At 35.0% G+C, this 25,459-nt stretch overlaps 5 protein-coding genes across 9 annotated transcripts; all 5 read left to right on the forward strand.

Annotated features, from left to right (window-relative positions):
• The first annotated feature begins 2,363 nt into the window (after positions 1-2,363).
• On the forward strand, positions 2,364-11,340 carry LOC127256831 (ubiquitin-like domain-containing protein CIP73). 2 transcript variants are annotated; one of them, XM_051283045.1, is made up of 18 exons: positions 2,364-2,565; positions 3,621-3,770; positions 4,220-4,337; positions 4,991-5,089; positions 5,182-5,300; positions 5,400-5,468; positions 6,318-6,479; positions 6,567-6,636; positions 6,714-6,868; positions 7,383-7,547; positions 7,625-7,696; positions 8,148-8,271; positions 8,352-8,645; positions 8,715-8,851; positions 8,925-9,101; positions 9,893-10,486; positions 10,739-10,900; positions 10,981-11,340. In XM_051283045.1, the coding sequence occupies exons 2-18, from the start codon at positions 3,642-3,644 to the stop codon at positions 11,041-11,043; spliced, it is 2,709 nt and encodes a 902-aa protein (XP_051139002.1). In that variant the 5' UTR covers positions 2,364-2,565; positions 3,621-3,641; the 3' UTR covers positions 11,044-11,340. The 2 variants fall into 2 exon arrangements, with proteins under 2 accessions (XP_051139002.1, XP_051139003.1); XM_051283046.1 differs by having other exon boundaries at positions 9,896-10,486.
• A 904-nt stretch (positions 11,341-12,244) lies between these two features.
• On the forward strand, positions 12,245-12,928 carry LOC127256833 (uncharacterized). Its single transcript, XM_051283048.1, has one exon. It carries the CDS (start codon positions 12,386-12,388, stop codon positions 12,716-12,718), a length of 333 nt encoding a protein of 110 aa, XP_051139005.1. The 5' UTR covers positions 12,245-12,385; the 3' UTR covers positions 12,719-12,928.
• Positions 12,929-15,245: 2,317 nt separating this feature from the next.
• LOC127256832 (L-ascorbate oxidase homolog) lies at positions 15,246-18,159 on the forward strand. The gene is made up of 7 exons (XM_051283047.1): positions 15,246-15,731; positions 15,819-15,928; positions 16,022-16,292; positions 16,454-16,905; positions 16,987-17,352; positions 17,425-17,506; positions 17,604-18,159. Exons 1-7 carry the CDS (start codon positions 15,600-15,602, stop codon positions 17,814-17,816), a joined length of 1,626 nt encoding a protein of 541 aa, XP_051139004.1. The 5' UTR covers positions 15,246-15,599; the 3' UTR covers positions 17,817-18,159.
• Positions 18,160-19,152: 993 nt separating this feature from the next.
• Positions 19,153-22,997, forward strand: LOC127257321 (enoyl-CoA hydratase 2, peroxisomal-like). Of its 4 annotated transcripts, XR_007839958.1 has the most exons (13): positions 19,153-19,265; positions 19,410-19,432; positions 19,543-19,648; positions 20,022-20,089; positions 20,219-20,291; positions 20,399-20,438; positions 20,787-20,859; positions 20,955-21,105; positions 21,469-21,539; positions 21,692-21,865; positions 21,944-22,043; positions 22,193-22,236; positions 22,934-22,997. XR_007839958.1 is itself a non-coding variant. In XM_051283694.1 (11 exons), the coding sequence occupies exons 1-11, from the start codon at positions 19,209-19,211 to the stop codon at positions 22,029-22,031; spliced, it is 924 nt and encodes a 307-aa protein (XP_051139651.1). In that variant the 5' UTR covers positions 19,153-19,208; the 3' UTR covers positions 22,032-22,175. The 4 variants fall into 4 exon arrangements, 3 of the variants coding, with proteins under 3 accessions (XP_051139651.1, XP_051139653.1, XP_051139652.1); XM_051283694.1 differs by lacking the exons at positions 22,193-22,236; positions 22,934-22,997 and having other exon boundaries at positions 21,944-22,175; XM_051283695.1 differs by lacking the exons at positions 22,193-22,236; positions 22,934-22,997 and having other exon boundaries at positions 19,251-19,337; positions 19,403-19,432; positions 21,944-22,175.
• LOC127257322 (prefoldin subunit 2) lies at positions 22,940-25,212 on the forward strand. The gene is made up of 2 exons (XM_051283697.1): positions 22,940-22,997; positions 24,584-25,212. Exon 2 carries the CDS (start codon positions 24,593-24,595, stop codon positions 25,022-25,024), a length of 432 nt encoding a protein of 143 aa, XP_051139654.1. The 5' UTR covers positions 22,940-22,997; positions 24,584-24,592; the 3' UTR covers positions 25,025-25,212.
• Positions 25,213-25,459: the final 247 nt, after the last annotated feature.

The following is a 25,459-nucleotide window of genomic DNA, read 5'->3' on the forward strand; positions in this document are numbered from 1 at the left end:
TTTACACGGTGAATATTCCACATATAATTATTTTGAATATTACATCAACTTTATAAATTATAACACACATACAATATGAATAATATATACATACGGGTCCGTAAGGAATGACCTAGTGGGAGAGTCCTTTTTTAGGCGGGTTCCGTAAGGAATGACCTAGTGGGAGAGTCCTTTTTTAGGCCCTCAATAAAAATAAATTATAGATCTACAAATACATGATTAAAATATATTTTTAATAATATTATTGATTGGCGTTGATTGGAGAAGATGTTGAATGTGACCGTCTCGACAATGTAAATTTGAGAAAAGAATATGAAGACAGTCTATCTGAAAGTTCGAAAAGCAAAAAAGACCGAAGAAGGGTGAAAGATATAAGAGAAAAAGTGAAACATATTTGATCTAGTTGTTGGGGGCAATGCTTGTAAAGTAAAAAAGTGTAGACGATTAAAATAATAATAATAATAATAATATATAATTAGAAATTTAAATTTAATTTAAAATTAAATAGGAGAAGAAAAATAAATAAATTAAAAGTTAAAATTTAATTTTAAAATTTAATAATAATAATATATAATATATAAAATATAGATCATCTATTAATTAGGATCCTGAGCAGTTACGTGTAGGGGTTAGACTTGTGACGGTAATCCATGACACCTCAGGTTATCTGTCACACATGGTTCACCTAGTGTGACTTTTTGCATGTTCGACTGGGGTAATTCATTCCATATAATCATATCATTTTTTATGAAACATGTGAATTCTCTTTCGAATATTTTAGAGTAAAAATTATTTTTAGTCTCATTCAATATCAAAATTATCAATTTTGGTCCCATTTAAAAAAATTTATCAATTTTAGTCCCACTCAAATGAAAATTTATCAATTTTAGTCCTAAAATGGTTGACTGGGACTGAACACGGCCGTGTTGATTACCCTGCACTTCTAAACACGGCCGTGTTCCTGCCCGTATTCTGAACACAGCCATGTTCCTATCCATGTTCTTGCCCATGTTCTCAACACAGGCGTGTTCTAGGCCATGTTCACGACCATGTTTTCAATATAATCACATTGTATGTCATATTTATTATTTTTTTCACTTTTTGGTTAAAATTATTTGATATATATATATTTTAACAAAAATATTTTTTACAATTATTTTATAATATAAAAAATAATCAATTTTTAATATTTTTAAAATATATAAAAATAATAATGTTTTAATGATACTCCCTCCGTCCCACTTACCATGTTCACATTGCCGTTTATATCACTTTCATTTTTTTGGAAAATAATTACACACTATTTTTTAATTTAATTTTAATTTTAATTAAATTAATGAGTTATTTTAATCTTAATTTATAATTATTTATATTACATGACAATTATTTTTACTAATATATTTTTAATTATCTACTAATTATACTTATCATAAATTCTAGTGTCTAGAGTAACCCAGATATCCAACGTGGGACAGAGGGAGTATTATTTTAAAATATTATTATTTTTATATATTTTAAAAATATTAAAATTTAATTATTTTTTAATTATAAAATAATTGTAAAAAATATTTTTATTAAATTATAAATATATATATATCAAATAATTTTAACCAAAAAGTGAAAAAAAATAATAAATATGACCTACAATATGATTATATTGAAAATATGGTCGTGAACATGACTTAGAACATGGTTGTGTTGAGAACATGGACAGAAACATGGCTGTGTTGAGAACATGGTCAGGAACATAGCTGTGTTCAGAACACGGACAATAACACGACCGTGTTCAGAAGTGCAGGGTAACCAACACAGCCGTGTTGGCTGCCTAGGACGCCCAGTCACCTTCTGAGTCATCCAACACGGCCGTGTTCAAAACAACACGGCCGTGTTCAGTCCCAGTCAACCATTTTGGGACTAAAATTGATAAATTTTCATTTGAGTAGGGCTAAAATTGATAATTTTTTTTTTAATGGGACCAAAATTGATAATTTTGATATTAAATGAGACCAAAAATAATTTTTACTCAATATTTTATTTGTTGTTAATCTTGTTTCTCAGCTAGATTGATTTGTTTTTTTGTCTTAAATCTTGGCTTAATTAGGCATGATCTTAATTTAGGCGTGATTTTGAGCTGGATCAAAGTTTGGGCTTGGTTTGAGTCTAAATAAAAATTTAAATATTTTATTTTAAATTGCAATCAAATAAATTTTAATTTTGTGTTTAAAAATAAGCTACAATTAGTATATAAAAATTAAATAGATATATCGAATAGCGTTTTCTTTTCTTCAGCACCAAAATCGTGGTGACACTAATGCGACTTCTTCAGAAAATATATATTATTTGAAGTAGTGTACGACCAGCTAGACTGAGAAAGCGGGAGCGTTCGCAAATCGCAAACTAGGCCTGTCTGTAGATCCTTCTGGAATGTGGAGCATTTGTCATGAAGCTGTGATTACGATTAAGCCCTCGCAGATTTGCTTTTTCTCCGACTCCCCGCTGTAAATCTTTCCTTGACTTCCAAGATTTCGCAGGCCATCTCGATTCCTCTCCAACTTCTTCCTCAAGGTTCGATTTCAATGTCTTCCAATTTTATGTGATTGATTTTTTGTTTTCGTTTGGTTTGGTTTCTGAATCTTTATTTTATTTTTATTTTCAAACCCTAGGAAGAGGTTGGATTTTATTGTTAATAATCCTAGGTGACTGGAAATGTATTCCAATGATGCGCAGAGGCTGGAGATTGTTTTAAGTTTTTATTTTTTGGTTGCCAGCGGGGTAAAATTGCGTTAGACGTATGTAATCGTATACATCCCGTTTTCAATTTCTTGGATGGGTTGATGATGTTTTCTTGTTTTTGCATTGGTATTTGGGTTGGTTAGTTGCAAGCGGTCTTATTGATTTGTGGAATTTGGTTTCTTGCTAATGGGGCAAATGAAATGGTTCATCGTTTGGTTATCCTGCATTAGTAAACTACTAGGGTCATGTGTTTTTTGAAGTCGTTGTTGATGTTCTGGCTTCCACATACGCAATACCGAAATATGACAACACATTATACAATTAAGAAATAAATTCACGCAATTGGTAATTTTCACAAAAATACTCATTATAGATACAAAGAAGTTCCAACTTTTAATACAAGTAAACATAGAAAGTAGGCAAAAAAGATGGAAAGAATGGAGAAGAGAAATGAAAGAAACTTCAGAAAGTACAAATGATACAAACCTCTGCTAGCATTTTTTCTTTTTCAAATAACAATATATTACCAAAAAAAAAAAAGAAAGAATTATGGTGTAAGTAATAATGCTCATCCTGTGTATCGCAAGTGTATGCCTTGGCAATGTTGATTTCCAACAGTTAAAGAATGGGCGACAGAGCACCACAGCATGCTCATGTTTGTTTAGACATATTTTCAAACTTTCATGGCATTCTCAATAATTTCCATTGATTTTCAGAAAAATTCCTACCTGGTTGTTATTTTGCATATACATTTATAATCTGACACCAAGATTGGTACTGCAGCTGTTGCAATAATAAATTAAACTCGTTTTGTAATAAAGAAATCTAAATGGAATGCATATGACAGAGAAACAGAGAACCTAATACATGGTCTTTGCTATTTCCAGGTATCTTGAAACACTTTTAACATGGCAGAACCTGAAGCACACAACGTTTCAAGTACTAGCGATGGCTCTAGTGGGACTTCTGAATCACCTCTCCAGCTCAATATCAAAACCCTGGATTCCCGGATTTACAGTGTTAATGTGGATAAGAATGTAATTTTTATTTTTTTTATAATTTTTTTATTTCAATGCTTTTATATGACATGTTCATGTGTATAAATTACAAAAAATTTCTCTACATAATAGCCAGATACTATATGCATCTTCTATGCTTTTTATCATATTTTTGTTTTTGTACCTGCGATAGTTCTTCTGTTCATATGTATTCCGGGTTCTTATGTTGATGTATCCTTCTACATGATGGTAACATACTTGATGCAAACATTTTTAAATTCTATGCTGTAATCTGAGCTGATCTATGTTAAGTTATTTCTTTCCTTGCTTGAACTTTAGGAGTTTTTATATTGACAATTAGTATTAGTTCAATTTCTAATTTTCATCTGGTTTCATGTTTAATTTGACAAATGCAATGTTGCGAATTTAGTTTTATTTGGATAACCACATTCCATTTGTTCAACATGAAATTGGTTTTCATGTCTCAGATTCCTATAGCTGCATTCAAGGAGAAGATAGCAAGTCAAAGTGGTGTGCCAGTTGTGCAGCAACGTCTAATATTTAGGGGCAAGGTTTTGAAGGACGATCACCTTCTTTCGGACTACAGTATCCTTCGAGTTATGAAGTTGCAAATTCTTTATTTGTTCTCATTTTACAATGCATTGTACATCAAAGCACCACTAAAGAAAAATAATCTTTTATGAGAGACTTTAGGTTGCTAATACATTTATTCTTTGCTATATATGTGTGATTTGTATGCATGTTTACATGTCTAATAAGCTGTATCTAGTTGTGTCTTTATAAACCCATGCCCATGGTGTTTGTGCCTATATCTCTATGTAGGTATAAATTTCTAAGGTTAGATATGGCAAATGAAATGTGATTTATAAGAAAACCACTGATTATGTGCCTAGGGATATATGAAGGAAAACTTTTAGTGTGTTCACTTGTGCTAATCAATCGTGAATTATTTTTTCCCACTAGAAAGCATCACATCTAAAATGTATATTATATTCAAAACATCCCTTTCAACACCAAAATTTTCATTAAAAAAATTAAATTCTAAGACAATTCAAAATACAAACACCTGTTTTTTTAACTCTTCTTTTCCACAGTAAACTGTCAAAAGGTTGTTTGAACTTAAACCAGACATTGTGGTCTGAAAATGCTGTATATCTTCATGTTTGTGGTGTTCTGCATTTATTGGGATATCCGCTTGTCCTGGCATCTTTTATGGTATGTACTTAACAACACTGTAGATGTTGAAAATGGAGATACGTTACACTTAGTTGAAAGGCAGCCCCACCCTGCTTCTGGATCAATCACTGGAGAGGCGACTTCAAGCAATGGCAGCAGAGGTAATCAGCTGAGATGCATGCACCACTGATTTCTAAATAATCTGATCCAGCACAGGAGTTTCCCTCAAGTGTTGTCTTATTTTGTGATACAGGGAATGATCCTAATGCTGGCGGGCAGCGCAATCGGATTGGACCAATTGCTCATAGTTTTGTATTGGGTACCTTAAATGTTGGAGATCAAGGAGAAGCAGCCGTGCCTGATATAAGTCGGGTCTGTTTTTCTTGTCATGCTGGTGTTTAGGACATGCTCTCTATGATGAAATCACTCCAGTATGTCTAGTTGAAACTTAATACATTGTATGCTTTTCAGGTCATTGGGGCAGTATTGAACACTATTGGAATTAGCAATCAGACGGGAGGCATGATGCCTGGTGTCCCGGTAGTAGTTCATTTTATCTAGTCACCTCTTGATGTGTTATCAAGTTATTTGTGCACCAGCTGCACATTCATTTAGCTCATCCAATACTTAAATGCGCTATGAACTCTTCTGCTGCTGCTACTACGATTGTCATCATCTATATGATCGAAAATTCTTTGGTGCTTATGCTTCTACGAGAATTGCGCTTTCATCGTGCTCAAACCTGTTATCTTTACAACAAAAAATATCATATGACAGTGGTATTTCTTTTTTGGTTGTTCATTCAACTTGATGACCTTAATTATATTTACTTTTCTTTTCATTTATTGTTAAGCTCATCAATTTTCTTGGTCTGGAAGCAACTTTATCTCTGTCGAACCTTTTTATAAGTTTTCTCAAAAAATTCAGTGGGAACACCGGAGAGTAATTAGTAGTTAGATACTTTGATTTTCACTCTTGAATAGCGAGAGTACTTTATTGCAGTTTGCAGCATTTGAGAGAATAATTTTATTTTGAATCTGGAGTTGCATTTAAGTTCATCATCTTTGTTATGTTACATAGTTTCTTATGGTTGTGCTGTCTGGCACTTTTAATTTTAATATGTGCATTCTTCACATTAAAATCTTCTGAATAAATATTTTTCCCTAGCTTGAGTGTTTTGATCAACTTGATAATTTTAAAGAATGGCCACATTCTCCATGTAATGAAATGCTGTTAAACTTATTATCTGTGGATTCCATGCAGCATCATTCAGGTTCTTTTAGTTACTCATGTTTTTTTGTTTTCTTCATGTTGTATGTTTTTGGTTAATGGATTTTAACATTCATTTCCTTTCTTTCTAACATATATATATATGTATCCTCGGTTCAGTTGTCTCATGTAAATCAAGCTGAGGGTTCACGGGTTAATTCTGGCAGTCAAAGTCAGGATGGAAATCAATCTTCTCCTTCGCAACCCTCCAATGGTCTATCAGCATCACATACTATGCAAATCCCCCTAGGAGCAGCAATTGCTACACCTTCAATGAACATGGTATTTACAAATATGATTTTCCAACCACAGTTTAACTAAGGTTTCTTATTTCCTTACACCTAAGCAGTGAATTTTTTTCATTATCAGCCTATTCCAGATTCACTGACCACACTAATGGAATTTATGAACCGAATGGAACATGCATTTTCCCAAAATGGTAATAGCCTAAATCTTGTTAAGTTTGATTGTGTTATGAAATATTTCTTACCAAAATTGCATCATCTTTAAATATAGGAAATCAACCAAACCAACCAACAACTACTACTGGTGATTTACCAGCTGTTGAATTGCCTTCAAATTCACTTGGTTTGCCAACAGTCGAAGCACTGAGTATTGTTTTACAGCATGCTCAGCGTCTTCTTAGTGACCATGCTGTTCCGGCATTAATTGTAAGCATCCTCCTAAAGATTCTCTCTCTTTTTTTTTCTCAGAGTTTCAATTATGTAATTACAAGTTGGTTCTTTTCCTTTAACATGATTTTATCATCTCAAGTCTGTCACCATTAATAATTTGTGCTCTTGTTGTATGCCGTGCGGATTCTATCTATGCTCTAATGCAGTTGTAAAAATCTCATGAAATTCTTCAGCCTTTTGCTGTACTCTTCTGTATGAGCCTTTAAATTCATGGATTCCAAATATATCATAGTCACAATTGCATATATATTATACTATTATATTCAAGTATTAACCTGTTGCTTTTCATTTTTTACTCTTTACTGCACTATCCAAGCATATCCAAAACTTTTTTAAACATCATTTCAGTTCTAGATTCATGTTTCTTTTTTCACATGAATTGTACATCATATGGTTTATGCTATTTCTATTCCTCTGGTTATTACTTCTCATAAACTGGTTGCGTTTCTTGGTTCCTGATTTTATCTATAACCTGCTGCAAAATTCATAGCACACTGCAGGTCGTCTAAGTCAGGAGGGTGGGAATAATGATCCTGCTGTGAGGGGACAAGTGCATACAGAGTCTGTTCAGTTAGGCATGGCCATGCAACACTTAGGTGCTCTTCTTTTAGAGCTGGGAAGGACAATTTTGACTCTTCGCATGGGCCAATCTTCGGTATGCCCTTTTCATGAACTAAAAGCTTTCTTATTTACTGGGAGGTCAATCTAAAAAGTCCTCTGGTGCATGTGTAGGCTGAATCGTTTGTGAATGCTGGGCCTGCTGTTTATATATCTCCTTCAGGGCCTAATCCTATTATGGTTCAGGTTTGTTATTCATACTTTGATGGTTTTTACCACAACATTGTTATGTTTTACTTTACTTCCGCAGGTCTGACTTTAGTTGGATCCAATTTCTTGCAGTCATCACAGTGCATTCATAATATTAGTTTTTCTGATGTCTCAGAAAAGCATAATTTTTTACCTGAAGTTGGTAAACATGACAGATTGATAAATTAAATTCATTGAGTCATTGACCTTGGTGACAGTGTTTGTCCTTCTGTTGCCCGACCTTTTTGGTTGTAGTTATTTAAGATGAGATGAACTTAAATCTGTTGTGTTATTCTTTGGAGTTCATGGATAACATTGTCCTCTGAAGGTTTGTGTGACAGTACCAATCACTGATATAGTCATTTCGACATTTCCAACACATGATCTTATGGTCACTCTTATATTTAGCCTGTGTATGAGTATGCAAAATGTTTTGTGATATTTGCAGCCATTTCCTCACCAAGCAAGCTCTCTTTTTGGTGCTTCATCTGGTGTTTCTTCGAATCCAGTCCATATGGGTACAGTTGGTGCTTCTAGCATTCCAAGGAATGTGAGCATTCATATTCATACTGGTATGTGATATCAATCTTTATCTTGCAAGTTCATAGGCATATCATTTTCACTATCTTATTCATATTTAATTCTCAATCAGGGGCAGCACTTGCACCGATGGTTTCTGGTGCCAGAGTGCCTATTCCAGAAGGAATGCGAGGAGAACGCCCTAATGTTACTGAGACTGGTGACACTGTTCAAGCAATGGGGTTATCAGGGATTACTGCAAACACTGTTCCTTCACAAAGTGGTATGGTGTCCATCTCTGGTGCTAGGCAACCTGGTAGTAACGTCTCACAACCTACTGAATCTAGCAGTACATTGTTAACTGATGTTGGTGCTCAACTAAGGAGGCTTGTTGGAGACATGCATAATCCAGATCCTACTGTCTCAGGTACACATGCAGAAAATCTTCTATGATTCACACTCAGTTTTATATATAAAATGCTTCTTTTTCTTAAAGGCCAAACTTTGGTTTCAACAAATCAAGAGCAACATGTTGGTGATAGTGCCACAGATGAGGATAGGACCAGACAAAATGCACTGGCTGCTGAAGCCAATAGTAACTTGACTCATGTTGCCCTGACGGATGATCAGAAGGTGATATTGTAATCATTTTATTTGATCACTTTAGTTCAAATGTCACGTGAACTCACTGAATGTCAATTATCAGGGACAAAATGGAGCCCACCAACCTGACATTGAGAAGACTGTAGATGTGAATTCCAGTGGTGAATCTTCCAGCTCTGCAGCTCAAAAAATTTCCAGCGCATCTAATATGAGTGATGATAATAAGGATTCTTCTTCAGCTGCCCCCCTTGGATTGGGGTTGGGAGGCCTTCAGCCTAAGGTAGGAGTTAGACATACTTGTTCTGCCTCAAAGTGTGTGACACCCCTCTCTCCCAAAGGTTGATGCATATTCACTAAATTCTACACTAGAATTAAGTACCTGAAAATCTGGGTTTGCTTGTATGTAGGTTTGGAAGTTGAGTTTGGGGTTGGGAATAGTAAAACTTTGAATTAGAATAATTGTTTGATATAATATAAATAAATGTTGATGTGATGTTTTTTAAATGTAAAATTGATTTTGAGTGTAATATAAAAGAATGAAAAATAGGTGTTATGATTTGATGTGTGTGGAGGTAAAAAAGTTAGTAAATAATGGAACTTGGGTTTGAAACCCACAAACAAACACATCTATGTTTTTGGTTTCTAATGATTAACACAATTTTAGCATTTTTTACAATTTAGTGTGTTTATTTACTATTATTTAGCTCAATTCATTTCAGCCTGCATGCTATTTTTATCCTCATTCTCCATTTGAGTTTTTTCTTCTATGTTTGCTCCCTTCTACTTGGGAAATTCTTTAATGGATCATCTTCTGGTTCCATATTTCCAACACACTCTGGTTTCGTTTGCATTTTGGTCAAAATATCTGAGGAATTTGAGTAGGAAATCTTGGTCTCCCCTTTTCAATATTGACTGGTAAAGATTTTCAGATTTTGCATTGTGTTAACACATCCCACCACTTAGTTATGCTTTGATTTTTGAATTTTTATTCTTGCTCTGACAGTGATTTTGATTTGATGAGACCATCTATAACACTATACAGTTTCTAAATGTGCATTTTTATCAATGTAGCAGAAGCGGAAGCAGCCAAAAGCACAAGCCAAGGGTGGACATAGTGCAAGTACTACTAGCGAAATTCAACAATCAAGAGCAATTGGGCAAGAAGTTTTGCGATCCCTTTCATCCCTTTCAAACACAGGGAATACAAATTTGCAGCCCTCAGTACATTCAGGAGATCTAAACCGCGGAGCTGGACTGAGCGTGCCCACAAGGCAAAACACTACTGACCAAGGTGATGTGGCAAATGCAATGTCTCAGATTCTGGATAGTCCTGCTCTTGATGGTCTATTATCTGGCGTTTCACAACAAACTGGGATTGGTTCCCCAGACATGTTAAGAAACATGTTGCAGCAATTCACCCAAAATCCTGCAATGAGGAATACAGTGAATCAGATTGCTCAGCAGGTTGACAGCCATGATCTTGGAAGTATGTTTTCAGGCATGGGTAGGGGGCCTGGAGGTGGGATTGATCTGGGAAGAATGATGCAACAAATGATGCCAATTGTCTCTCAAGCTTTAGGTGGTGTCTCACCTGTTTCTCAATCAGCACCTCTCTCAGAACAGATTCTCTCTCGAGGGACTGTGCCGATTGACAATAACACACAGGTTTGACAATAACACCTTCGACTTCTTTTAGGCATCACTTTCTCATCACCATGGCTGCAAAGTCAGAGAAAAATCAATCCCTTCGTTTTGGATCATCATTAACTCTCTCCAAGGAGTTTTGCATCAGTATTAATCTTCTCAACTTCTCTGTCAGATTCATAAAACCAACGGCTTCCACAGCTTTTAACTTAATTGTATTTCTGATTACTGTTATTTGGTGAGAATATTGATTTCTATCGATGCTTTATCCAGGGCATCAATCTCCGTCAAGTAGTTCGGATGCTTGAAGAACAAAGACCATCATCCCAGGAGATTTTTAACTCATTGGTTGATAGTGCGTTAGACCTTTTTACAGACGGCCCTTCAAGGGAAAGCATCGTGAATGCATTGTGCAGTCAGGGGCATCTTGCACAGGTACCATTCTTTCACGATTCTTCCACAAAAGTATTGGTTGCAAAAAACATTTACTTACACGAAATCTTGGTGATTCCCAGGAGTTTATGGAAATGCTCCAGAATGATATATCCCGGAGGTTCCGGGATGAAACAGGGTCATAAAAAGGACTTCTCTGGCGGCGATTAATATCTTCAAGAAGACAGTACATTAAAACAAGAGGGCTGGAGCTATATTCGTCCAATTATACTAATTTGCCGGATTTGTGTCAACTAGGTATATCCATGCCCTTTATACATTGCTCAACTTAATTTGCCATGGCTCTTCACCTTTCCATAAATTCTTGTTACCTGTGTCCTATGCTTCATGATTGGCTTTTGAACATTTATTTATTTTATGGACAATGTATCATAATATCTTATCAGGTTGTTTTCTAGAGTAAGCTCTTTGTGTGGATAATATTCCTTTTTTTTCTTTTTTTTTAATAACGTGGTTCTTGATTTAGTGTGATGAAGTTTCTTTTGATTAAAATTCATATTTACATTGAAAGTTTATTTTGTAATCTGTTAGTGACTAGTGAATTTTAATTTTCTAATCCGGAATCAATATCCATTATCACATTTTGATTATACTCAAATCGAATGTGGAGATTCATATGCCAAAGTTTATATATATTAGACTAAGAAAAGAATAATAGAATTGCATATGTTTTACATTGAGTTTGAATTTAAGTTATTTTTTTTATTTAAATAATTTTTTGATATATTGTTTTGTTAGAAATAATAGCATGTGTATATATTTTCCTTTAAAACACAAATCAAGCAAACATTTGTTTTGGAGTGTTTTTATTTATTTATTTATTTATTTTTTTAATGAAATAAATATTGAATGCCTATGGAAAAAAATAGTGTCATGTAAGAGTGAGTTTTCAAAATTTGTCTACATACATCCTCTTATATATTGTTTAATACTCTTTCTATTTACAAAGAAAAAATGCTATTACAGTTGGACTTATTATTTTGGAAATAATATTTTGAACAGTATCTGAATAAATTAACAAAATGATTTTATTTTTTATTTTATAAATTGAATGTAAATAGTTTGTCATTTTTATAAAATAAATATAATATTAAAGGGTATAAATTAAAATATATATAAATTCTTTTATTATTATAAATCAAAAATATATATTTCCTCCAAGCGACAAAAAATAATATTTATTAATTTATAAATATTTCAAATATATATATGACTGACAAAAATATACCAAAATTATATGAGTATGCATTCTAATAAAACGTTTAATATTAAATTCTGCAGCGGTATTGGAGAAGGAAATATTTTATATTTAAATGACAAATCGGATTTTCACATTAAAAATATGAGTTGGTACAATTTATAAACAACCCGGCCCATCAATTTGATAGAATTCAAATTGATGGGCTTGGGCCCACGTTCTCTTAGTTTTTCAATATCGATCGAGATCAGAATCTGGCGCCGGCAAGTATGGAGTCCCCGCCGTCAGCAGCTACCAGCGTCCGAAACCCTAACGGCGACCGGAAATTTCTTGGTCTCTTCCAGAATGCCAGGAAACATAAACAAAGCTTCATACAATTCTTCGCTATGACCGGAATTCTACTGCTGAGTTGCCGATCGCTCGGTCAGAAGTACCGCATTCACGGCCTGACGGAGGACAACGTAGCGTTGAAGGAGGAGCAGGAACGACTTATGGCACGCATGGATCACATCAAGCAAGGTCTCCAAGCTGAAGCTGCTCTCGAGCCGACTGGTGCTTTCGCCACTAGGCTTCGTCTTCTCTTTGGAGATGATAGTAATTGAGTGAGGAAATGGATGAAAATATTTGTTTGTTTTCTGATATTATCATATTTATAAAGTCCGATGCTCGGTTTTGTGCTCAAAAAAGAATTATGGGGTTAGACTGAATTGTAGAAGATGGATCTTATCCTAATGTGAAATGTGATGCTAACCTGAGATGTTATGGGATGATTGCAAGTGCTTGTTATGATTTCGGTTAAGCATTTGGAGCCATGGTTGTTTGTAGTTTGAATTTGAGTCCAACATTCATGTCAAATTGATTAAATTGGCTGTTTTTGTTAGGCTAACTAATATTTGAAGGCATTCATTCTGGCTTTAGATTTCCGTTATACTTTTATGGAATTTTTGTATGTCATATACTTGCTATAGCATTTAGTTTCATTTGATTGTCGATGTCGAGGAATTAAGTATGAATAGATGTAAAATGATTCATCTTCCTATTAACTTAATCTTTTGTGCAAGGTTAGTTGGTTTTTCAATCTCCTCAGCTTTGAAGAACTCATCTATAAGTAGTGGTAACTAGTCTTTATGTATGACACTATGACTTGAGCCGTATCATCTCTGTTGCAGACACTTATGAGCATTGATGGTCCTGCCATGATTTATTCTTACTTCTCAGGGGTTGTTTTACTGATTTATATATAGTTATACGCGCACACACACACATGTTGGTTCTATTGAACTGGAGTCACTATTACACTGAAGTTCTTTTGAATCATGATTCATACCTAGAAATGTTGTTGTCTGATGTTTTGTTGCATATTGCTGTTATCTGATGCGACCACTCTCCTTGATGCTCAATAGTCATGGTTGTAATCAATTTACATTTGGCTATAAGGTAAGGAATCTACAGTTCTAACTTCTACTCATATTTTGATGCCGGATTATCCATCAGTTTCAGACATTTACCCGTTTGTGGGATCTATTTTGTTATCAAATTTGTCGGGCATGTATGGATAGTGCTTATAAGAACTAATGTGACCTGTTTTTATCCTTGCCTGATAGACTGCATTAGGAAAACATGTTACTTGTATGTCCGACTCAGTGTTTACTTCAGGAGTATCGGACTGGTGGATTGGAATGGATTAGGATCGATTTATATATGCAAAAGCTGTATTGAATTATTTGTCTAGAATATAGGGGATTTCTTATTTTCGACTGAAAAGCTTGACATTGTTCCATATATGTGGTACTAAAAATGTTCAAATTTATGTTGTATATATAATTCCCTGTCTCACAATATCATTTACTTCAAGAATTTTTGCACATATTATAGAATGATCTGTAAATATGAAAACACTGCTATTAGATAGAATACTGCTGAGAAGTCTTAATACTAAAACCAAATGAAATCATATTTTGTCTTAAAATTTTCAAAAGCATTTAATATCAGATAAACATATATATTGATCTTTTTAAACAACTTATATTATGATAGTGATAGACTATAGTGGTTTTAATTAGGAAGATGCTGCTTCTTAGCTATAAATTTGAATGCAACCTATCAGTTTGTAAGTGATGCTTAACCTTTGGCAGCTGTGAGTTAGTTTGTTGATTTGATTGCATAAATGTGAATGCCTTTATTTTTTTCATTCTTTTTGGGTCCTACAATTCATTCAAACTGAATTAAATCACTTGATTTTTCTGCTTTTAAGGACTAATTAATTCCAATAATTGCTTAGAGAAAAACAATGCTGAATGTGGTCATATAGCAGCAATCACGGCACATGACATGATAACACTTTATAACAAAAATGAATCTTCAAGAAACACACCTATCCTTTCCCTAATTCTTGACATTTTTAAAGTTTCAATTTTTCATGTCCACATATGTGTTCATCTCAGTTTTTCAAGTTTTCAATTTTATGATATTTAATTTGAATAATGGAAATATGTAGTGCCAAGTTGGTGTACTGGGAATGAGTTGTTTCTTGGATCTGTAAATTTGCTGGCATTTGATATGATCATGATGATGAATACGGCTCGATTACTTAGTTCCCAGTTATCCCAGTTGACTATTTTAGCTCATTAATTGTGTATCCAGTTCTTGAAACGCGTTGACCAGGAACCCTCCCAGAAGCAGCCTCAAATTAGTGCCAGAAGAAACCTACAAACCATACAGGGCCTTGAATCACGTGCAGTTATGCCGCTGGAGCACGTGAGTCGAATTGCATAATTCCCTTGTTGCAATTGAACACCAGGTATTAATTAATTTACGTTGTATGCAAATTGTAAGAATTCAAATAGCTTTATTAATTATTTTGCTGCTGTACTAAAAAATAGTATATCTTTTTCTTACGCGGTTGGCCGCAGCATAAGCCATACGGCACATGTATGCATGCATTTTTTCTTGCTTTATAATATTAGTTATGATGATGATGATGATAATAGTAATGGAAACAGGGCATGTGGGAATCTGTTGCGTTATTCCTAATCTTGGAGTTGGATCTGTCCACCGACACCCTTTACTATTATGTGTTTTTTTATTCTTTTTGTTTTTATGTATTTTGAAATTGTGGTATATTCATTCTGAAAATATTTAGGAACTTTTGAAGTGGGATGTATATCGAGTCAAGAATTATGATGCTGCTATGTTCTGTCACTCACTGTCTCTTAGCTTTTTATTGTTTTTCTTTTCTTGACGTGTTTTTGTTGCCTATCTTTTCTATAACCCATCAAATTTTCACATTCTCAAATACACGCCTTTGATGCTGGACAATGTTTGACTTTATTTTCTTATTCTCTCTCTCTCTAGATATATATATATGTATATATATAACCCTCTTACTATTGTTATCAGCATCGCCGTTTCCATCCCTTACTTTCTTTCCTCAGAGGAAAAAGCAGAGGGGGAAAGGGCTTTTAACAGATTTGGTGTTGAAAAATGACAGAACTGAAACTTGCAGCAGTAGTTCTGTTTGTGGTTTTCTCCATTAGTGCTGCAGAAAACCCTTATAGATTCTTCGAGTGGAATGTCACCTATGGCACCATTTCTCCTCTTGGCGTCCCCCAACAGGTATGTGTGTTTGTGTGTGGTAATTAGTAATTAGTAATTACTGTAGCTTCATGTATATATAATTCTTGTTCTGTTTCTGCTCCTCAGGGAATTTTGATAAATGGACAATTCCCAGGGCCTGAGATATTCTGTGTCACCAATGACAATATCATCATCAATGTTTTCAACAGCCTGAATGAGCCTTTCCTCATCCACTGGTAATTTATTCGATTTCTTGGAAATGTTGATTCAGACAATTCAGAATCTATGATCATACTTGCTAAAACAACTCAAACTTGGCTGGCATGCAGGAATGGTGTCCAAAACAGGAGGAATTCGTACGAGGATGGCGTGGCAGGGACGACATGCCCGATCCCTCCCGGCAAAAACTTCACGTACATTCTGCAGATGAAGGACCAAATTGGTAGCTACTTCTACTTCCCTTCCCTCGCCTTCCACAAAGCCGCTGGCGGCTATGGTTCCATAAAAATCCTCAGCCGGCCCCAAATCCCGGTTCCTTTTGATCCCCCGGCCGACGACTACTCCCTCCTCATCGGTGATTGGTACAAGTCCAACCACACTGTAAGTCCCTTCTCAATTTAATCATTTATATTCAAAGCTGGTTTTGATACTCCAAAATCATGTCTTTATAATAATACATTTGATATATAGCTAAAATAAATTTCCCGTCCCTATCGATGCATGGTTGTAATGATTCTGATGTATCGTTCTCATATCCGCAGGCCCTCAGAGCCATTCTTGACGGGGGCAAGAAGCTCCCTCCCCCTCAAGGCATTCTCATGCACGGCCAGGGCCCGAACGTCACATCATTCACCGTCCAACAGGGGAAGACGTATCGATTCAGGTTCTGCAACGTCGGGCTGCAGAACTCGCTCAATGTTCGCATCGACGGCCATGATATGCTGTTGGTGGAGGTGGAAGGGACACACACAGTGCAGGTGAGCTATTCCTCGCTCGACATCCATGTCGGACAGTGCATGTCAGTCCTCGTCACAGCAAATAAGCCGCCTCGGACGTACTACATTGTCGCCACCACCCGCTTCACGGTGCCATCACAGACCCTCACCGGCATCGGTTTCCTTCGCTATGGAAACTCCAATAGCCCCCCATCTGGCCCCCTCCCCGGGGGTCCGACCGAAGTTGTTTGGTCCCTCAATCAAGCTCGTTCCATTAGGTACAACGCCTAACACGAATGATCATCTCACTAGTTGTTATTTTCAAATATAGCTAATCGATATTGTGTTTGTGTCTTTAGGACGCATCTCACCGCAAGTGGTCCGAGGCCGAATCCACAAGGATCGTACCACTACGGCATGATAAATACCTCGTTGACCATCCGGCTGTCAAGCTCCGCAGGCCAAGTCAATGGCAAGCAACGGTACGCCCTCAATGGCGTATCCTACGTTCATCCCGACACGCCTTTGAAAGTCGCCGACTATTTCAGCATCGGCGGAGTTTTCCGCGTGGGTAGCATTCCTTACACTCCCAACGGCCGGGGAATCCGTCTTGACACATCGGTCATGCACGCCGACTACAGGGCATTCGTAGAAATCGTATTCGAAAACCCGGAAGACATCATCCAAAGCTATCACCTCAATGGCTACGCCTTTTGGGTCGTAGGGTAAGTTCGTCATTTGTTAACTCTCACGAGCTCGAATTTACGACATATCTAACCTTTAACATAATAATGTAGAATGGACGGAGGGGCATGGAATAGCGTCAAAAGCCGGGCTCAATACAATCTACGCGACGCCGTCAGTCGATACACAGTTCAGGTAACCGATCGATCAAAAATTGTTACGACAAATCGCGACTTAGGCATGTACTACACGAGATTATAACAAGCACGACCGTGTTGTTGAATTCATGCAGGTGTACCCGAAATCTTGGACGGCGATCTACGTTTCGCTCGACAACGTAGGCATGTGGAATTTGCGATCGGAGTTCTGGTCGAGGCAGTACCTCGGGCAGCAAATGTACCTCAGAGTTTACACGACGTCGACGTCGTTGAGAGACGAGTATCCGATCCCGAAGAATGCACTGCTGTGTGGCCGGGCGACGGGAAGACACACACGGCCACTTTAAGGTTGTGGCCATGGCTGCCTGTAAGAAAAAATTTGCGAGTTTTTTATCTTTAACCATGGTTTAGACAGTGTTGGTTTGGTTAATTTGACCTTAACTCGAGGTCTCTCATTCTTTCGGTTTGTAACTGGGTTTCATTGTTGTTGTCTAATCTTCAATTTATGCCCCCATAATAAATACTAGCATATCATATATACATATCAATTGAATTTTATTTCATTGGGTGGATTCTTTTATTTTATTTTATTTTATTTTATTGAATTATGGGTAAATTATGTTACTGTAACTATGTAATGTTTTTACCCTGATTATAGTGGTAAAATTCAGTAAAGTGAGTTGGATTAAATTTTCATTGTTGTTTTGGATATTGAATTAGTGAGCTGTTGTCGTCTAAAATTGCATGGGCCATAAAATTATTTTATTTTTAACACATTTAAAAATTTAAAAAATAGCTTAAATGGAAAATAGGTAATAATTATTATTTTTTATAGTTAAAAATAAAAAATTGACATAATTTTTAAAACATAAAAATATTTTTTATGATAACACAAACAAATTAAATATAAATTTAAACAATCGATAACATATATTCCACCGCTCAAGTACTTCATAGTAACTGCTGCATTGTCGTAGACACAGCCGTGTTGTTCAAAGACACGGCTGTGTCAATTGCCTACATCATGGTTAACATTATAGCAGTCAAAATGAATTATATTAGCCTATAATATGTTATAATTAATACTCTTTCCGTAACTTAACAATCTATTTATTTTTTTATTTTGGTTTATCTCGTAACAAAATATCTATTTTTTTTTTAATAATGGCTACCTAATATTACAAATATCTTTCTAATTTATAATATATTACTTTTGTATCATATATGATTAATTTAGTATTTTTATCTTTATTTCTATTTTATTCTAATATAATATTAATATTTCTAAAATTTCGTGAAAAAACAAATTGATATATGAATATGGAACGAATGGAGTATTAAAAAAAAAAATATATCTTGTATTATAGAATTTTTATAAATATTTTAAAACAAATAGTTAATATAAATAATTAAAAATTATATTTTAATAAAATATATGAAATATCATACAAATAAATAAAATTATTTATTTATTAAGATGAAAGATATCAATTAAAAGAATTTTAGATAGGCGCAAATTAAAATTTTAATTAAATTAATTTATATTTATTAAATATATTAAATATAAATAAATTTATTAAAAATAATAATTATATTTATTATGTGGACTAATCCCAATGGCCAATGGGACGGTCATTATAAGACACAGTCAATTTACAACCCATTTTGACATTACGATTTACATTTACGCCCAATTTATTTCCATTTCTTCCTTTTTAACATTCGTCGCAGAGTCCTACATGGCTGGAAAGCCAAATATTGCTCCTCACCTCGTCGTCTCTCACAAATTTCCCGAGGTAACGTTTCTGGCTCCGCACCTTGGGTGAATTTTTACGATTGGGTTTGGGTTTCCGATTGATGTTCCTGAGGTAACATTTTTTTTTTTTTTTTTTATTTTATTTTGGGGGTTCATTTTCTTCGGGTGAATTACAAGCGTGCAGACGACGTATACTTACACTGAAAGGTTAGGGAAGTTCAATTTAGGTTCGAAATAATCTGTTTTTCTTTTTAGATGATTTATTGATGTAGTTGAGCGCAGAAGTGGTCAGTGACAATTGCATCGCTTGATTGCAGGGATGTAGCACTGTATGCACTTGGAGTTGGTGCGTGTTCGAGAGATGCTGTGGATGATAAGGAGCTGAAGTATGTTTACCATCAGGACGGACAGCAAGCAATTCAGGTAGCCAAACCATCGATTTTTGTGCTGTAACTTCAATTTTGTTCTTGTAAGTTCCAATGCGATGTTTTATGTTCCACTTCGGTTACTTGAAAGAAATTGTGCACTAGAAATCAAGGTTAAAAGTTATTTTTGAATTTGCAATTGCATGATTCACCGACTTATTTTCATTATGAATTTTTGAAATACCAGTAGTGTGTGATCTGAGGATGTATTTGGATGATTGGGCTCTGCTGTTAAGACTGTTGTGTTCTTTGTTATTTTGTTCATCATCTCTGTATTCATCTGCATAATTTGATTAGATTTTGGGGAAAATATGTAATAATATTTGCATCATGCTAGGAAGGATGTTAATTTAGTAGTATCTACGATGCAGGTCTTGCCTACATTTTCTGTTTTATTTTCGGACCTGCAATCACAGTTGTTGGAGATTCCAGGTTTGGAGTAAGTACCTGTTTTTGTGTTTGTATTTACAATTTAAAATATTTGGATCTATGTAATGTAGTAAAGGGATCTTGGTTCGCTGGCACACAATTGTTGTCTGAGCACTTTCTGCTACCTTATTTTGTCCAGATTTGATCCCCGCCTTCTATTGCATGGACAACATTATGTCGAAATCTACAAACCCCTTCCTTCTAACGGTTGTGTGAGTTTTTCAGCATTTGGGTTGAGATCATTTTCCATTTATCCATTTATTACAATGTATCTACCTCATTGATTCGGTTAGCTTCTGTGCCAATTTTGTTAACGCAGCTACTGAACAAGGCAGCTGTCGTTGGATTGCATGATAAAGGTTAGCTTCTAATAGATACATTGATAATATCCAAGTTTCTTAATGGGGATTAGTAAAATATATTGACTGATTTTCAAAGTGTTCTCAATAGTACCTTTGTAGTAGTTGTGAATTTGAGAACCAAGCAAATTTTGTGTTAATTCTTCTTTCGAAACCCAACCTTTCTGTAATTTCGAGGGTGAAAATAGTGAATTATTATCCTGTATGTTTAATCAATAAAATTTGGATTTTGAAGTGTTCTTTTGTTGATTATGAATTCTTGAGGGCATGAATTAATGTTTCCTAAACAAAGGTATGTGTGTGTGTATTTACATATATACACATATATATATAATATATTACTCTCAGGTAAGGCAGCAATTCTTGATATTGAAGTTTTAAGTTATGAAAAAGAGTCGGGTGTTTTGATGTGTATGAACCGGTAAGACATATATATGTTCGGCGATTACTTCTCTTTCTAGATTTGCATTTCTTTTTGTTTAGTTTATGGTGATAAATATTTGTGTTGCTTCACAGATTAGCCATTTATTTGAGGGGTGCTGGTGGTTTCTCAAACTCATCTCAGCTTTATTCTCACTCAAAGTATCCATCTAATCCAATTTTGGTTCACAAAATCCCCAAAACTCAACCATTTGCCATATGTGAAGAATCTACACATCCATCACAGGTATGTGAAATTATTTCATACATTTAGTTATAATTATTGGAACCCGAAAAAATTCTCAAGACTACAAGCGGAGATGATTTGAGAAATATACCGACAGAGTTTGTTTTGCCTTGTTAGAAACTCCTCTCCGATTCCCGTAATTCATTGACAATAATTCCATACTTGGGCTTGTGCTTAACAGTTTTGAATAATAGCACCAACTATCTATCATATGGCAAGCACTTCCTTCGTTGTTTTCGACTCAATATCATCCGTATGGTAGGAGATGGACTTTGTAAAATATGTAATGAACATATAAACCCTTTTGCACTTCAAACTATGTGTTAATTTATCCATGTAACATTTTGCACTACTATGATGTAGGCGCTACTTTACAGGCTTTCTGGCGATTACAATCCATTGCACTCAGATCCGACTGTTGCAAAAATTGCCGGGTAGGTTCATTTCTCACATATTTTGCCCTTAAAGCATTATTCTCAAGCATTCGGTCCCTGTAATAACATATGGGGTCACATATAGATTCTTAATCTACTGTGATGATCTTAGGAACTGGATCTACTTTTCAACTTTCTTCCTCGTTGTATAGGTTTTCTCTCCCGATATTGCATGGACTCTGCACGCTTGGCTTTGCTGTCCGAGCCATCATCAAAACCATTTGTCGAGGAGACCAAAATCTGATCAAGAACATATCCGGGAGGTTTCTATTACATGTATATCCAGGTGAAACCTTAGTGACCGAAATGTGGGTCGAAGGTCCAAGGTCTGCATCGCATAAAAACACTTCCAGACATCATATGTTGTTATTCAATTACAGCTCATGTTCGAAAAGTTTTTGCAGAGTGATCTATCAGGTGAAGGTCAAGGAACGGGCGAGGGCTGTACTTTCCGGCGCCATAACTCTTCATCGTTTCAGCTCATCTCTCTGAGGCATTGTCTTGGTAAGTGGCCTTGTCCTAACATATATCGTGCACATGAAATTCTAACACCGGAATCAGATCATTAATCTGATCTGTTGTATTACAATCGATTCATCGAACACTCGGAGCGAATCTGTTATTACATTAGCTCAATATGTCACTGTTTCCAGCTCCCCTAGGTTGTGGTCTCCTTAATCCTACCGTTACTCCACCGGTAAGTCTTCGACGGTTTATTAGAATTCAAAATTTTATTATTTCAAAATGAACTGTGAGTCGAGCACATTGTTGCATATATATATGTATAAAATCAGACCAAACCCCCGAATTGTATATCAAAGGATTCATGCTGGTAACTGGTTTAAATTTTACTATTTAAAAAAGAATATATTCAAAGCAGCAAACTAGACTAAAAAACGTACTTTCTTGTTTAGTGTTTTAAAAGTCACCTGCAGTTCCGGGTGGATTTGCTTACACTGTTCAAAGTCGGTAGATTGTTGAATATTTGAAGATTTTTAAAATTTATATTGAATACAAAAAATTGGATTGAATATCTCTGGATTTTAAAAGTATGGATCGAATACACCCAAATTTTAAAAATTCAACAAAATTTTACAAAATTTATATTGAATATACCCTAAATTCAAATAAAAAATTTTCAAATTGACTCTAAAGAAACACACCCTTAATTAGTATCTCAAATTATATTAAATTATATTAATGTAAATTTAAATAATTAATTGAATTACTACTGGGTTGGGTGGGATGGCCATCAAGGAATCAATTGTCGGCGCTTCACAGGCTTTTCCACATTGAAAGCGCGCTTTTGATTAACAATATCCCAACGTTTTTATAAATCGCGTTATATAGCACAGAATTTTCTTATTGGCGTCTCCCCTTTTCTTCATTCCCAGGGTTTCGCAGGCCGACTTGTTTTGCCACTTCAATTCTCTCGAGTTTCTTCTTACACTACCGAAGGTTAGATTTATTTCAATGGCTTCCCTTTCTAGATGATCGAGTTTTGTTTTCGGTTTTCGGTGCTCTATTCCTTTTTTTAGTTTTGCGGTTGTTTTGTTTCAATCCATAGACTTGGGTTTAATTGTTTTGGTGATCCAAAGTGATTGGGAATGTAATCCAATGATTTCATGCGCAGAGGCTGGATCTCTTAATATTTCTTATTTCCTACTTATATATTTTTTGTTTATTAACTGTTCATTTTGTAGTCTATTTTCTGGATGCATTGAAGGTTTTATTTTTCTGTAGCGTTATTGGTATGCTTAGTTGTGGGATGCCCTTATTGATTGTTGAAATTTGGTTTATTTGCGATAATGGAGTGAATTATATAACTATTTTGAGGATCTCGTTCGTTGTTATGTTGAGAATTCTTAGATTTCTAGGTTTTATTCTTGCTTATCAGTTATGGTTGAAACAAGAATTTCTTTTAGAAAATCAGTTTAAAAGATCTGGAATCAAATGCTTTGTGAACGCAGCCATGGTTTGATTAGTATTTCTGACTTCTATAAAGAGGAAAGTAAATCTCTAGCCCATTTAAAATGCATTTGTACTTTTGGTTTAATGCAGTGATGATTAAGTAGTTAGCTTCATTACTGCTTAATGTGAAACTTTGGCCCTCCTACTTAGTAAACGACTTGGATCCTTGAAATGCTTTGAGAATCGTTTTCTAAGTTTGGCGACTTCACACATCCATTACTGGCTATAACAACAAGTAAGATACTAAGTGGGATAGTCTTACTTTCTTTGGAGTTTTCAATAAACTATAAGAGAATTTTCTTCATAAAATATGCAAAGAGTTTTTAACTTAAGAAAATGCAAATACCAAATAGGGTAAAAAGGAAAAAAAAAAAGATGGAGAGGTGAGATTGAGGAGCAAGACTGCTGCTAACAGTTTCTTTTAAAACCAATTCAAGAGGGAAAAAAGTGTCGTAGGTAAACGACATGCTGTATGTCTAGGGACAGTGCAATTATAGTTTAAATCACAAGTATGCTTTGGTGAAGCCGAATTCCAATTATTTAAGATGGCCTATAGACGACTGTGCAGCATGCTGAGCTTTATCTAATCAGGTTCCATACATCAGCAACTGCACAAGCGATCTTGGAAGTTTATCTTTGTTCACTTATTTTGTAATTCAAATGTTTGGCATGCTCAATAGTTTCATTGAATTCCCATAGTGATTGCTAACTGGTTGCTATTTTAGGTGCTGGTAATTGCCTCACATATTTTTGTAGCCTATATTCTACTACAGTTTAAGACTAAAACCCTCAGAGCTTTATTTGGTGTTGTCCTAAATTTTAGGTTTGAAGAAAGTTAGATTTACATTTTCATGAAATTCTTAACATGTGCATCAGGATTCAGTGACTTTGGTTGGTACTGTTTATTTTTTCCGATCTCATTGATTAGGCTATCAATAGAGACACCGAATTTATGGCCAAACTCAGGATTAACGTCATCTGTATTTTGAAGTATTTTTCGTTATTATACAACGTCCATCTCATATTTTGATTTTGAATTTGATTCTAATTCTGAATATGCATTGTTATGTCAGACTGACGTTATGGCCACATCCGAAGGAAATAATAAGGAGCCAATGAACGAACAAGCTGTTGCCAACATTTATGCATCCATGAGGACTGACATCAATCAAATTTATTCCAAGATAACCGAACTCGAAATGGAGGTTAGTGAGCATTCTCTTGTCATCAATGCCATACAACCCCTTGATCCGTCAAGGAAATGCTACCGTATGATTGGAGGCGTTCTTGTCGAGCGAACCATTAAAGAAGTTCTACCAGCTGTCCAACGAAATAAGGAGGGGCTTGACGAGGTAATCGCTCGGCTCACTGAAGCCTTGGAGAAGAAGAAGAAGGAGGTAGCTGAATTCGAGGCCAAATACAAAATCAGAATTAGAAAGGGCGACAGCGAAATGAAAGACGAGAGCGGTAAGAAGGAAGGGAATGCTCAGGGGGTCCTCGTCGGCCCTGCCTAGTTCGATTTCTGTTAACCTTATTTTTGTGTGTGTGAATTATGAAGCCCGTTGGATTGTGACAAAATTCTTGATGTAATTCAATGGCTGTCTTGAGGTAGATTTAACACTGTTATAATTTATCCTTCTTGAATGTGTCCAAGGATTTTCTCAGTTTTGGTCCATAATAGATTGTTAGATGTTGCAAAGGATTTTCACTTTTGTTTGTTTTTTAGGCTCTATTAAGAATGGGAAAAGATACTGCCTTGAAAATGTATTGTATTGACACAATATTGAAAATATCAAAATTTTGGTACTGTAAAAATAAATTATAAAAATATTAATATATTAGATAATAAAATAATTTAAATTAAATATGATTTTATAATAAAAAATAGTATAAATTTTAAAATATAAACAAAAAATAATATTATAATCTTATTATCTTTATTAATATAT

Source organism: Andrographis paniculata, unplaced genomic scaffold (genome assembly GCF_009805555.1).
Source record: "Andrographis paniculata isolate CXL003 unplaced genomic scaffold, ASM980555v1 Contig57END, whole genome shotgun sequence".
NCBI lineage: Eukaryota > Viridiplantae > Streptophyta > Magnoliopsida > Lamiales > Acanthaceae > Andrographis > Andrographis paniculata.